Here is a 16,081-nt window from a genome sequence, read left to right on the forward strand (position 1 = left end):
ACTACTTTTGCAGAATTTGAAAACAAGGCAAAAACTCTATGCTGGGCATAAATTCCCTAGCAACTTTGGCAGCACACGCAGAGCATTAAAATTAAGACATTGTGGCGGGGAATTTTATGGCACACCAATTGAGGTCGCAACTTGGCCACTATAAAAAATAATTGAGAGTTGGCCTATAATAAGAGGAAGCCAATTTATGACAACAATGGTTCACTATGGCTGCTGGTGGATTTACAAATTTAAAGATTATTTTTTAAAGGGAAAAATAACACCCAAGTAGTTTTGCCTACCATAAAGATCTCCATGAAATCAATGGGCCGGGCAGCTTTCTTCTGCCTTCCTGGCTGAAAATCTCCACTGGCAGAGGCTACCATCTTGTGGTACATCTTGTCTAATTGATTGCAACTATTTTTCACTGTTCATTATTTTCCCGTAGGAGTTTTCTCTGGGCTTTCCCTGCACTCGGTGCCCACTGATTTAGCACTGAAATGTCGCGCAGACGCAACGCCAACTTGCAATCACAATGCCACGATCTCCAGAGAATTGCAGGCGACAACATGCGATTTCGAGTTCACTAAACTGTGGCTGCGCCTGTGCAATTTGTAAGGCCTTTAAGCAGCCAAGCCTCGATGCAAATTAGGAGGTCCTTGCTCTGCAGACAGCCTGTGTATGCGGTATTATAATATAAGACTCCGAGTGGATCCGAATCCGCGTAGGAGGAGCAGGCAAATATGATCGGCTCTGCGTCACGCGAGCGACTGAAAGATCACTTGTGTTGGTGGCAGGCGGATGGCGCAGATGCTGGTTTCTGCCTCTGCGAGAACAACAAGAGCAGCAGCAGCAGCAGCAGCAGCAACATCAGCAACAGCAACATCAGCAGCAGCAGCAGCAACATCACCAGCAGCAACAGCAACACAATGTAGAAGACAAGGAAGGGCGCTGTCTCTGTCATCTGCAATATCCCATCCTCAGATGGTGTACAACTTGTATATAATAAATACCCTAATGAATTATTACAGTTTAATGAAAAATGGGCTGAAATAATTACGGGGTCCGTGGCGTCTGATTGAAGAAGTTTTGTGCCTGAAAACAACACCCATTTGCCGCTCTTAATTACAACAACTGTACAAACACTAATGAGTGAGGAGAACACTGGATGGATTTAACAACAATTTTCGCGGTCTCAGCATGGTCTGTTCTAATAGGCCTGGTGTTTGCATACCCCACATGGGTCGGTATCTTGGGATATGGATATATGCAAACGGCAGGGCCAAAGCAATCGTAAAAGCAAGTGGGACCCCAGAGAGTTGGCAACATACGTATACCTCCTATACCTCACTACATTCCAGCCTTTGTATAAAAGGGTATTTAAGACCCTTTTACTGACTGGCCTGAAGGGCCCGTTTTGGGTACTTATTAACGCTTCATTAAATTTCCGTTTGCGCCCACAAAGCAAATGCGAATGGACAGCCACGAAGTTATATTTTTTTTTTGGCAGCCCAAGAGGGCCGTATGAAGGTTAAGAACACTCGAGAGTAAAACTGGTTTTTCAGAACCCATCGATAAGGCGGATTCCTCCAGAGAGCTGGCAGCCGATAAGATCCAAGTTAATTGAGACTGGCAAGTGCCCTGGTCAAAACTTTGAACCGGAACTGTTAGTTCAGAAAAAGAAAAAACAAATGGTTAGGAATGTTTTCAAATGTTGTATTAAACAGCGAAAGGATCAGATAAGACCTAAACTAAATGCCATATTATTTAAGCTGCCCAAAATGCTAATTGTTGATAACCTGAAAACCAAATCTACGGCTGAGCTAATTAAGCCCAGATCGTAGAGAATTTCAAAAGATTAAACTGATATAAATATTCTGGTTTCTATAGGGTATTCGCAAGTGGGCCCTCACATATCTCACAAATTTTTTTTGAGCAGCTGCGATGATTACCGCTGAGACACTTCTCATACGCAACTGATTGCGGTCCGAGAAGAAATCAACAAAATATAAACCATAAAAATTAATAAATTTTTCGTATTATATGTATTATTACACACGAGAAACAAAAAGGCCACAACAAAGACAATAGATTGAACCGAAAGCCAAACAGAAACCAAGTTCATGGTTGGCAGTTGTCAGTTGGCCATTGAAAGCCGCATTTGAGGCTTGGGGCTTTGGTTTTTTCTGGCTTTTTAGGTTTTGGGCCTGGTTGGGTTGGGTTTTCGGGCGACTGTTCAATCCATCAAAAGAGATTATATTCATTAACTAGGCGAGCGGCCGGCAACAAGAATTGGAACGTCGATGGTGCTGATGGCCACTGTACTGCTGGAATTTCTTAATTTTTTTGACAGTTCTCATCAAAATGTGTTGAAATTGCTATTATTATTTGTATGGGTTACAAGAATCATCTCACAGCGCGCATGACAAGCCAAAATTCTGGGTATTCAATAGCCGCGAGATCTGTGGACTCCATTAAAAGACCGTTTTTATTTCTGACAATTAGATGCCATCAAAATAAATGCCCGTCCTCAGAAAATTCGCTCTAATTTTTTAGCAGCATCTGTTCGAGTAGTCAGCGCCTAACGCACTTGACATTCAAATCAAGAAAGTTTGGTCATCCCATCTTCGATGGATGGCCTTGGCTGGCCTCCGATATAGACCAATATAGATATTACATATATGTCTATATGGCACAACCGTACAGATTTAAATACAGATTCCCGCAGCTGTCGGATGTGCTCGGGCAATTAGTTTGTATTCACTTTGACATGTTTACAAGAACCAAAACGCTATTGGCCTAGTCTAGAGTCCAATAATTATGGGAAGCAGATGGTTTGCCTCATCGACTTTTTGGGGGGAGGCGTAAAAAACGATTTGAGAACACTCTGGAAAGGGCAGGGTGCTTAAAGGCTTCCGGGAGCAGACCTTAAAGAGGCCCCAGTAATCTCGACCTCGGCGACAAATGAGGAAATGATTTTTCGAAACTCCACGAAAATGTATTATTATGGGGATGCGACCAAAATTCAAATTTGATAGCTCACAACAATGGCAAGGCAATTATTGCTTTAATTTTAATTGCACGCTGTTTAGCACAGAAAAGGAGATGACCGCTTAAGATCTTCATGCAAATTTGGCAAATGGAACCACTTCGGCTTTTATCTTACTGAATCGGAATCGGAATCTATCGATTCGTCTCGTCTGCGCTACCAATTTGGTAGCTTGCCTTAGCAAGTGGGCTAACCAGTGCAGTCGAAGGCTTTGTTTCGTTGAAACTGTGACCCAAAGCAAATAAGGCATTTTTATAGACGCGCGAATTAATATTTATGAATAATAATTATAATGGTAATAATTATTCAAGTGTATTCTATTTGGTAACCCAACCTAACGAGATCCACTCGAGGTTGATGTACTTGAAAAGCGGTGAATGTACACATGCTCTTGTTGAGCAAACAGACCCACATACTCGAACTTAGTCACATCCATGCCATAGACACAGTGTTTTCTTAGTGGGTAGTGCCAGTGCCGTAGTTTCACAAGTAACGAAGTAACTATATATGCGATAGTTGGCCACTCTTAATCAGAAGGTGTGCCACACAAGCCATATACATAAGCACTTTAGTATGTGCTTAGCTCTTGACAACGCACATCTGCTCGAAGACCGGATTATGAGGCCCCAGCGATTCAGCGATCCAGCGATCGTATCGTTCAATCGATCGATCGATTTGCAAAGCCAGGGATTGCGACATCAATGGGTCGTACTATCCATACAAATGTGCCTAACTGCCTGACATTTGTTTACCGATTTGCATTGTCTCCGCCATTTAACGGCGTTCATTAACCGCAGGTATTTATGACCCCCAATTCCATTAACCGGCTACCAGCCACCACGTTCTTATTCTAATTTATCCAATTTGGCATAGGTCTGCCATCAATCTACTTAGCATGGCCATTGGCCATCGATCGATTCGATTGTCACGCTCGGCATGACAAATTGGACAAGAGTTCATTTGTGGGTGGATATTTTAGACCAGACCGGGGGATACCAAAAATATACCTTATATCCATTTAGCCGCCAGTCTTTTCACTCGGACGCAAACGGGTTTTCGCGATTCTGTTTCTGGTGCCCTGGGCCAGCAGACCAATCTGACCCAATTTCCTTGACACATGCCTGGCAGGTTTACAAACAAAAACTGTTACGGTTAACAATAATTAATTCTTTTTCTGCCCTCTCCAGCGGGGCGTTGGCAGTTCTCATTATTCCAACTGGGCCGCTGTCTCTTTTTCGCCAATTGCCGATTTCATTAGGCCATAATTGAGTTTAGTTGTCGGTTTGTCAGTTTGTCAGTGAGCCCATAAACATGGATAGGTGCCCTGGGGCCAAAAGCCGGGCAAACCACCTCGCAACCACCGCTGGAGACCCGGGTTTTTGGCGCTAAAGAGCAACCTCAGCTTGCGGCCACGTTCATTGAGAATTGCGGATGCCGGATCGCGAATTGTTAATCGAGAACCCCGGCCACAAAGTTCCCACGCCTCGAATTGTTCACGCACGCTTTAGTATTCATAAACAAGAAAAAGCTTAATCTCTTAGCTCGAATTTTATATACCTGGTACTTAAGAATAAATATATAAGACTACGGTGCATTGCCCTTTCAGTTGCAATATGCAGATGTTGTCTGATTTTTATAGCATATTTGTAGGGGTTTATTGGATTCCTTACGGAAAAATCGATCATGGAAATTAGTTAAAATTGTGACCTGCACTTAGAAGAAAATTGTAATCTACATTTTTGGAGTATTTCACCATAAATTCATAGAGGTATCCCACATCAAAATCGGAATAAAATTACCAAATTTATGAAAATTATAAGTGCAGTTTTGTGTACCAATACTGAAACTCTTGCATTTAAGGAAAAATTGAACATGAAAATGGGTACAAATTATGACATCCGTTTAAAAGAAATATTTTGATGTAGAATATTGGAGAATTTAAACACCAACTCATAAAGGCATCCCACATGTAAATCGGGATAAAATTACCCAAGTAACGAAATTTGGAAATCCAGTTTTGGGTTCCAGTACTGAAGACCCTTGGCAACAAGGAAAAATCGAACATGAAAATGGGTCAAAATTTGGACCCCCGCTTAGAAGAAATATTTGGATGTAGAATATTACAGAATTTAAACACAAATTCAAAGAGCCATCCCACATGTAAATCGGTATAAAATTACCCAAGTTACGAAGTTTGGAAGTCCAGTTTTGGGTTCCAGTACTGAAGACCCTTGGAAACAAGGAAAAATCGAACATGAAAATGGGTCAAAATGTTGACCCTCGCACAAAGTAAATATTTTTATGTAGAATATTAGAGAATTCAAATACAAACTCATAGAGGTATCCCACGTCTAAATCGGGATAGAATTACCCAAGTTACGAAATTTGGAAGTCCAGTTTTGAGTTCCAGTACTGAGACCCTTGGAAACAAGGAAAAATCGAACATGAAAATGGGTTAAAATGTTGACCCCCGTACAAAGTAAATATTTTGATGCAGAATATTAGAGAATTTAAACACAAACTCGTAGAGGCAACTGACGTCTAAATCGGGATAAAATTACCCAAGTTATGAAATTTGGAAGTCCAGATTTGGGTTCCAGTACTGAAGATCCTTGGAAACAAGGAAAAATCGAATATGAAAATGGGTCAAAATGTTGACCCTCGTACAAAGTAAATATTTTGACGCAGAATATTAGAGAATTTAAACACAAACTCATAGAGGCATCCCACTTGTAAATCGGGATAGAATTACCCAAGTTACGAAATTTGGAAGTCCAGTTTTGGGTTCCAGTACTGAAGACCCTTGGAAACAAGGGAAAATCGAACATGAAAATGGGTCGAAATGTTGACCCTCGCAGAAAGTAAATATTTTGATGTAGAATATTAGAGAATTCAAATACAAACTCATAGAGGTATCCCACGTCTAAATCGGGATAGAATTACCCAAGTTACGAAATTTGGAAGTCCAGTTTTGAGTTCCAGTACTGAGACCCTTGGAAACAAGGAAAAATCAAACATGAAAATGGGTCGAAATGTTGACCCTCGCAGAAAGTAAATATTTTGATGTAGAATATTAGAGAATTCAAATACAAACTCATAGAGGTATCCCACGTCTAAATCGGGATAGAATTACCCAAGTTACGAAATTTGGAAGTCCAGTTTTGGGTTCCACTACTGAAGATCCTTGGAAACAAGGAAAAATCGAATATGAAAATGGGTCAAAATGTTGACCCTCGTACAAAGTAAATATTTTGACGCAGAATATTAGAGAATTTAAACACAAACTCATAGAGGCATCCCACTTGTAAATCGGGATAGAATTACCCAAGTTACGAAATTTGGAAGTCCAGTTTTGGGTTCCAGTACTGAAGACCCTTGGAAACAAGGGAAAATCGAACATGAAAATGGGTCAAAATGCTGACCCTCGTATAAAGTAAATATTTTGATGTAGAATATTAGAGAATTTAAACACAAATTCATAGAGGCATCCCACATGTAAATCGGTATAAAATTACCCAAGTTACGAAATTTGGAAGTCCAGTTTTGGGTTCCAATACTGAAGACCCTTGGAATCAAGAGAAAATCGAACATGAAAATGGGTCAAAATGTTGACCGTCGTATAAAGTGAATATTTTGATGTAGAATATTAAAGAATTCAAACACAAACTCATAGAGGTATCCCACGTCTAAATCGGGGTAAAATTACCCAAGTTATGAAAATTAGAAGTACAGTTTTCGGTTCCCATACTGAAGACCCTTGAAGACAAGGAAAAATCGAACATGAAAATGGGTCAAAATGTTGACCCCCGATTAAAAGAAATATTTGGATGTAGAATATTGGAGAATTTAAGCACAAACTCATAGAGGTAACCCACGTCTTATTCAATCCTATAACTCAAGTTATAAAATTTTTAAGTGCAGTTTTAAGATTTATCTTGTTTTATTTCTTGCCCATACACGTACCGAGGATAACCATCGATCACTTTCGCCTTCTAACTGTATAATTATTATTGCTGCCAATTTTTTTGGCGGCCAACAGGCGTTAAATTATGAATTCCATAATGTTTATGAAGACAAGATGCGTTTGGCCTGTGGGTGGTGTGCGGCTGGCTGGGAACTGCAGGCGGACGGCCAAATCGGGCAGACAGGCCATACATAATCATAATCATAATAATAATAAACACATCCGATCGACGGCCAGCACGTGTGTGGCTTTGCTCTGTTTTGGGCTGATTTCTTGCTTTGGTAATGACCCAAATTTTCGGAGCTGTACGGTAAATACGCCTAATGGTCGTTTAATTATTGTATGACAGACAGCGACAGCCGTCGCCGCACATTTGGGAGCATAAATACTACTAATTGTACAATAACAGGCGGGGAGCGGGTAATTTTCATTTGTATTGGCCGAAATACAATCGTAATTATGTAGGTATTTACTAAATGCTTGTTCCCACACCATTGGCACCGCCACCTAGCGGAAGCAAGTGCGAATTAATAGCCACTGTTTTTTTGACCATCATCTTTGGCATATTTTTTTTTGACAAATTCACGCCTGCTGCCACTTCAAGTTGCTGCCGAACACAGTAATTTGTTTATATTGTACAGCAATTGACACGCCTGCTTTACCAAAATTTGTGGCAATTGTCTGGAGTGCTAAAATTAATAAGGGTGCTTAGGTTTCTTTTCGGTTTATTTTTACCTTTTTGGCACCTTTGACGCGCTATCTTTATGGTTAAGGCTGAATTTTGCCCCTGGCAAATAGAAGCGAATGTTTGTGCCAGTGCATGATATTCATGTTATAAGGCAGTTGGCCTGGGAAGGGGAATGGGAGTTTATTTTAATCTAAATTTGATTTCCGTTTACACACGCCTCTGTATTAATTGCCGAAAGGCTATTTGGCAGCAGGAATCCGAGCATCCCGCTGCTCATGTTCCTATTTGCGTAAATAGAATTTCATGTTTCGTTCAAATATGCATTTTATATAAAAACAAAAAAAAAAGAAAACCACACAGACGTGTTAAAAATATATTCTCTTCAACATATGGGTAAGTGCACTTGCGTAAATAATAAATAGAACGGGCCAAGTTCACTCAGTACATGCTAAATGTGTGGATGTTGAAAACTGAGGTCCAATCAAGCTATTAATCAAGAATTTTTCTCGGGAACCTAAGTAATAGCCCCAATATGAGTCCCAAGGGGTTGGGAAATAATATTAATTTCCAGCCATATTGTTATCAGCTTGTGAGAGGCGCCGAAAATAGAAAGCATGGGTTTCGTTAATTCGTGTTTAATGTTATGAAAAGAAACAAAAAGCGTGTTTGTCTAGCCGAACAGCTGAGCTCTAAAAGCTGTGTACTCTATAGAGCAAACGCTAACGTGCCGCAACTCAGGAACGGCAGCTTACCGGCAAAAAAAAAATGAGATAAGGGAGCTGAACTTGTTGCTACCAGCATTAATTAGCAATGCCTCGCAGATCGTTTGCAGATCACATCGATCGCACTCACACATACTGGGGTTAAGTACACAGGAAAAAAAAATGAGATAATGCGGAGCAACTTATCACATCATTCTTCCAATATCAAAATGTTTTCAGGCATATCGTGAAACTAAAATCGCACACTAACTAACAGTCATAACATAATTTAGCAATAAACACGATTTTTTATTGTGAGTCTTGTCATGCGGGACCAATAAAAGCTATAATAATAAATGTTGTATATACAAAGCGGAAATGTATCAAAGAACACGCCTATGATTCAGTAGCTTGTAGATTCAGTGATGAAATGGAAAGTAAGAGTGTTGTATTAAAAAAAAAGATGATGTTCTACACACTTTCAGTGGAAGTACCACTCTATTGAGAAACACTCTCTGTAAATAGTTTTTACTCAGTACTCATACGCCCTGTAAGCTCCCCCTTAGGAAGTAGCAACATGGTTCTAGATGTGTGCTTTTCATTGCTAAACATTTGGGTAAACACCAAATTTGCCGTGACGTGCACTTCTGTCACTGCAAATTAACACCTATCTATCACCTGCCAGCTGATCGAACTGGAGTTTAGATCTATGTTCTCATAGGGCTCGGAAACTTTGTATAGCACGTGTGTGGTCTAGGTTTATGTATGATAAATGGCGGGAAGCGTGTAAAATTCAACAGCTTTAAAGTGTAAAATCCCTTATATTACCTATGTTAACATTGACAGTCAACTCATAAATCACGATTATTATATAGGACAGGGGTTACGCTCGTAGTTTCAGGCATTAAGAAGGTAGTGAGATAAAAAGAAAAACAAACTTCAACCCTGAATCAGCTGCAGTCTATTTGATAAACCAAATATTACACAAATTATAAAGCATGACAGCAAGATGATAAAATCTGTATTACAATGGTTTATTTACAAACTCTATATCTTGTGTATATCTTGGCGGATTAGCCTGGCTGCTATCATCATACAATGTTAAAAGGCGGAAATATTTGATTAAAGCGACGAGCGAAATGTAAATAAATAATAAATAAAACAGGTCGATTTATTAATGACTTGGAATTGATTTTCTATGCAAATGACGATCTGTTTTGTTTTAGGTTGCCGCTCAGTTGTCGAAACAGTTAGGCAAATGCCCTGCGGCAGAGATGGCGAATATTCGATTTCACCAAATGGGAGGGCGTGTGGCAATAATGCGATTATAGGTTATATTTATAAATGTCAGGTATCGCTCGGGGTTCCCAGAAGAACGGGATTGGGATAGGGTTTCTGCTGAACTGCATGGTACCGCGGGGCGTATACGCGATGCGCCATCAAAACGACATCACTTGCCCCATAAATCATGCCACCCATATGAAAGGGTAGGTATACACATATATTTATGAATAACACCCCGCATAGATCGAAGACCAAGAACCGCAATGCCTCTTCTAATTCCGAGGAATCGAAACAAAGGCGCCCAACAGACACATATAAACCACAACAAATATCCGAATTCCTCCTCCTTCAAATATTAATAAAAAAACCAGCGCGGGAACAATAATAAAACAATAACGAACTGTGGAGAAAAAAATCGATGCCATTAAGGAACCTTCTTTTTGTATTTAGATCGCGAACTGCGCTCGGCTTATGCTGCACCCATCCGCCTCCGATGATAAAGTGATGATGCCCCAAGGTTTCCAAATTGCTTTCAAATAAATGCCGAGCCCGTCGGCCCAGCTAAACCACTTCTGACTTCTGAATTCCGAAGAGAAGAGTTTAACATATGAATAAAGACGCACCGCCCCAAAGAGTCCGTCCACGTCTCAGTCGCGTCCGAGTCCCAAATTTATATGCAAAGCGACAGTATCGATAATACCGCGATGATCCAGCATTTGCCTTGACCGTGAAGATGGGATCACTATGATGATGATGATGATGCCACCAGCGGGGCGAAATAATTAAAAGAGTGTCGTTAAAAATAAAATATAATGGATTTATGTAAAGTGATGTTACACGCTCTGGTTCGAAATGGTCACAAACGCGATAAGACGGCTCACAACAAATGGCAGCAAATAAATATAAAATCATTAAGATAGGCCTAGACACAGTCAGGTAAGTCGGGTTTGTCTATCCGACCCGTCCTACTAGGGATGGGGCTAAAACTAAATACCAAATAAAGCATTCAAATGGCCAAGAAGACAATCAAGCCGAGATGAAACTGAAACCAGCTTGTGCTCTATGGGCGGTTCTGGCTTTTGATGTATGTAAGCCCACGAGTCGGTTAAACAAATTTTTATTTACCCAAAAACTGAAACCAAAAATATCCAAATAATTTGTTGAAAAAATTCATTCACGACCTGAGCAGAGACACAAGATACAAAATCGATAGAAAAATCATTCGAATGTGAAGAAAAATTGGACAGGTAATTATTAGAGGTGTTTTCGCCTTGAGTGGATTAGCTTGGCTGCCGGGGATGGACACTGGCCCCCAATTATGCTAATACCCCGCCGAAAAAGGCCGCTAAAATCCATATTTAAATTATTAACACAGAAACCCCGGCTGGGCCAACACCGAATTCGGTTTCCAAAACCAACTCCTAGCCAGATTGAACATGTTTAACATTAATCTTGACTGATAAATTAAAAAAGAATTAATTAAAATGAGCAATCACTTGTCAGGTCCGGAATGCTTTGATGATGATTTCCTATACCCTATTTATAGCCTATAGATATGCTAACTAATTAGCAAGGTAAACAACAAGTAATATAACTACCCATAATATAAGACAAACTATTTATAGCTTTATTTATAACCTAATAAATGATCTTACGTTTTTTGCCTAAAGATTTTAAGTTTTATTGGTATTTTAGGTATCAAAATAGAGTACACACTCTTCGACTTGCATTTATAAAATGGTTCTTAAAACTTTTATAAACATTTTTTCATTATTTTGACAGTTTTCGTAAGCTAGAAAATGAGCACTTGGGTCTTTGGTATTGCTGGGAACGTGGGTGGTTTCCCGAGGGGGGACCTTCGCAGAAGTGTTTGCATGCAGATCACGTATGTATCTTTTGCCAAAAGAAATATAAATTAAATTCAAAATAACCAACCCAAAGCATAAGCACAGCACCCCAAAGTCACGCCCCGGCATCACACTTAAAAGTATTTGGTCGTTTTTTGGCTTTTTTACTTGAAATTATTTTGCGGCTTTTTGCTATTGTATCTGGTTGCTTTTTTGTTCTCTGACGGCATTAATATTCCGACAAATTATTTGTCACCCCGTCCAACCAAAGGGCTGCAAGGCCACGCCCTCCTCATTTGCATAAGAATCGGTTATGGTTATATATATAGCATTAATCACAGGGAGGCGAGCTGAGCTGAATATTTGACGATCATTACACGTATTTCTTCGAGGGGGTCATCCATCCATCCAGTTTCGGGTGGATGGTAATGGTAATGCTCGCCCGAATTTCGACAGCACCCACATCTTGAGTGGTTTTTCGCTTGGGATCACTAAAACATGTTGGCGACTGACAAATGTTCAATTTCAGACTTCTTTTCTCTGCATTATTTTTGCTCATTTTTAATGTCAATGAACGCTACAAATTTTCTTCATTTTTATTTAAAGTAGACGAAATAAATTGAAGACAAAATGAATAACGAGAAGCCACGGGGACAGAGAAACACGCGCAAAGCGACGACGTACGACTCAAAAAATCAAAAAATCAAAAAAAAAAGCACAACAAAAGAAAAAAACCGAAACAAAACAATAACAAAAAGCCAGAAAATAAATATTCAAATTCTACACATTGTGCAAATTTCATAGTCGAAATACAAATTGACAGCGCACCCTAATACATGGGAGCGTTACTTACAGCAAGTATTCCGAAACTAGGCGCCACATAAAAAATTAGAAAAACTATTTTCGAAACGGCCAGTGCACAGAGATCTTCGAACCGAACTGAATATGTCACAATATTTCATGTGCTTCCGCGCAAACGGAATAGATGTTTATATAGAGGCATATAGACAGCTTTTAGCACGCCCAACTACCCATTCCATACCATTCCGTCCTATTCCTGATCCCGAGGGGGTTACGCTACACATGGCCTGTTATCAGTTACGGTCGGTTATAGCTTACAGACTTCCTAATTCGCACCCAACATTATGTATTATGTATTCATGGGTCCCGGCTTCGTGTTGTTTTTCAAATTTTACACTGCCCGCCTGGCGGACGTTGATAAAATTCTAATGGCCTGTAAGTCACTTGGCCATGTTTCGGGCATGTTTCCATATTTGTTGTTGTCACGTCCCGAACGACTACTTTTCACACCTTGTTGAGCTCTGTAAATCTTAATTATAGGCTCTTTCCAACCAAGTCGAGTATTTGCAATGGCCGTATCCTAATGCAAACTTGAAAATGTGCTGCATTTGCATGTAAATGCGGTGGGTTCAACTTAGACTAATGGGTAAAAATAAGTTGGTACCCTATTATAACAGTAACATCCAGACAGGGGCGTCTTTCCCCCAGCCGTATTTATATGGAGTGTCTTAAATTTATTTATTTTTTATTTACTTTTTATCCAACTGCCACCTTCTTAGATAACTTTTACTTCTTATCTGGTGAGACATGTGCTCTAGATGCAGATTCAACTTTCCCGAAAAGTGTTGCTGCAGAGCAATCGCGATAAGGAGTGACGGAAACACACGTCCAAAATATCAGCAGTCCCTAACTGACGCAAATGGATGGGCCTAGACCAAGTGACTCAGTAAAATAGTCGTAGAATTAGTTTTATTTTTTTTTTAAGTATTATATATGTTGTATTACTATTTGATGAATGCGTGAATGCACTCTTTTGGGGGTCTGGAACGAAAAGCTCTGAAGTGAGTGGCATTGCGGTTGCATTCTGCAGTCTCTTTCAAACCGCCGAACGGTGAGGTCGCCGAAAATCAAATCACATCTAGATACACTTTTGCCGTTTTCGGTTGCCGGGTGCTCAGTGAAGCGTGTGAATTCAAATGCGATGGCCACCGCGTCGTCGCTTTCTTTGTGTCCCATCGGTATTTAATCAAAATCGAAAAGAGAGCCACAGTAAAAAATAAAACAATGCGGCATACAAAAACGAGACGAGCACACCAAAATATCGACAAATCAACCGAAATTATAAAAGAAAGGAAAGAACTCGACACATCGATGTGGAATCAATGCAATAAATTAACTTGAATTTGGTTTTCGCTGGCCCAGCCGATTTCGATAAAGCAAAAAAAGAGAGGAATACAAACAAAAATAAATGGAAAATCGTAAAACAAAAGGCGCTTGAAAATGCCGGTCTTCAAATTCGATAGCCCCGAAATAAGAGGCGGAAGACTAGGCCTTTGAATATAGAATATATGTTGGGACCTACCTGTTTGTCCAGCAGCGGTCCCTTTGATATGAAGTCCTTTCGGGGCGAGTAAAGCTCTGGAGGTGATCCTTTGAAGGAGTAACGCAGGCCGGCATCCCCAAGATCGATCGCCGTCCCCCGCAGATAGCACTCAAGGTCATCTTCCTCCTCGGAGGATGTGGAGGATCCCGCCCCCGGGGACTCACAGATGGTGGTGCTGTTCGTCCGGATGCTGTGACCGGAAGTGGTGGACCTCAGCGTGGTGCTGGCATAGGAGGCGGGAGACTTCGGCTGGTCCACCTGCCCGGCCAGAAGACAATGGCACTCGGCCTCCTGGCCGGCGGTTTCAGTTTCGGGCGAACCGGCTTCCGGCATGGACATAATGACCGGATCAGATAGCCAGCGATATAGCGATTCCAATCTCTCGTGTGGCACGTGCAAAAATTCCCGCGAAATCGCACCACAATCCACTGTGCGTTTATAAGGGGCTTTTATATATATGTATATCTAGGTATATGCGTACACTTGTGTCGGCTCTTTGGCTCTTTTGCTTATTTTGTTAATTGAAATGCGACAGTCTCGTTCCGTTGCCGTGGGCACCGCACCCGCCGAAAAGTTGGGGGAAAAAAGTAGCGTACTACGGCTCGTGGGTTTTAAAAAAGACTCACGCTTATGACGGCGATTAGCTAAGATAAACTACTTTACTACTATCATGATGAATCTTTTTGCCGAATCACAGAATTTTCGTGGCTGGCCAATGTTAAGCTCGAGCTTAAACTTAAACACACATCGCGATTGCATTCACTTTCGAGCTGCACCATTAACTTGGTCAGATCAGGTCACCTTTGGCATTCTGGGTTGGCTTTCTTTTCGGCAGTACCAGTGGCTCGTTTTGCTGGCTTTTCGGTGGCGAAGGTTGTCCCAGAGCTGCGCAACAGCAGCACCACATGTCAGAGTTCACCAGAACAAGATCGCGTCGATGGGATGGCATACTATCGCGACATGGCTGCAGGATATCAAGATTTTGGGATCCACTAGCGCGTCAGGATCTAAAAGTCGGAGTCGGATTCGGGGATCGAATGATATTATAATAGAAATTTAATTCAAGCAATTGCCAAATGGCTGCGCGCGCAAAACAAACGAATCGAAAGAGAACGAAGTGGGGAACGAGCCGACTGACCAAGTGCTATATAGCCAGACGAAATGTATCTGTATCTGGCGATGTTTCGTTTCGGCTCGCTTGAGTTCACGCTGCGGACTGAATGCTCGACGATCGGCAGTTGGTAGCGCGGCAACTTACGGCTATAGCGGACTGAAAAGCAATCTGCGATCGCCGCCGCCGCTCACTCGCCATAAAAGCGAATCGCTGCTCTCTCGCTATTGAATATTCATATGCAGGGATATGGGATAGCTAACTGGGACTTCTAAGCCCCCAAAGGGAATCGTTTTTTGGGTGATAAAGCCCGGCGCAGGAGGACGTCTGTAGAGCCCCATATCGCTGTTCTCTTAACCACACATACCCCCATACCATACGATCCTAAATGAAGACAGCCGGTGCAGAGAGAGAGCGAGAGCGAGAGAGGGACCCCGCTCTCAAAGAGAGAAAAGCTTATGGTGAGCTGAGCTTAAATGCGCGCTCTCCTAACTCTGTATTACTCGATACTCCAGCACATGCGTGGATTATGTGCTCGGCTAGGTTCTATAACCCTTAGAGTGCCCAATTCTCTTATCTTCTTATTCAAAGAGATAAGATCTTAATCTTGACATAGTAACAATTTTCGCATCCGGCCGCAAGGTCGAACGGTCCAGATTGCGAAATCTACAAAATCTTTACTCATAAGGTTAAAAGAACATACATAGATGAAAGTTTACTTTTCTTCTCAAAACCATTTTTTTATCCTGCAAAACATATTATATATAGTAAAGCTTTAATGTTGTGATTATTTTTAATTTTATTTTTATGCCTCGCACATATAATCTTTAAGTTTGTATTAGGGCGGACTTTTTTGTATGATATTTTTAAGGTCATACATACATACAATTTATTGGTACTATACATTTCACAAGGCATTATAATTGGATCGATAGAGATTTTTATTAAATATCGATCACTAAAAATAATAATAATATATTTGGCTTTCGTAAAAGTAAGTTAATAAAGAAATCTTGGTAAGTACAAAATACAAATATTTATTAAT

The 16,081-nt window shown here is 40.7% G+C and overlaps 1 protein-coding gene across 1 annotated transcript in view; it reads right to left on the reverse strand.

The window, feature by feature from the left end:
• AdamTS-A (ADAM metallopeptidase with thrombospondin type 1 motif A) overlaps nt 1–15,159 on the reverse strand; it is a 36,104-nt gene extending 20,945 nt beyond the window's left edge. The window contains exon 1 of the mRNA XM_036817399.3: nt 13,905–15,159. Coding sequence (XP_036673294.3) covers nt 13,905–14,264 — 360 coding nt within the window. The 5' untranslated portion in view covers nt 14,265–15,159. The remainder of the gene's footprint in view (nt 1–13,904) is intronic.
• Between the last annotated feature and the right edge of the window lie 922 nt (nt 15,160–16,081).

This window comes from Drosophila suzukii, chromosome 3 (assembly GCF_043229965.1).
Source record: "Drosophila suzukii chromosome 3, CBGP_Dsuzu_IsoJpt1.0, whole genome shotgun sequence".
Taxonomy (NCBI): Eukaryota; Metazoa; Arthropoda; class Insecta; order Diptera; family Drosophilidae; genus Drosophila; species Drosophila suzukii.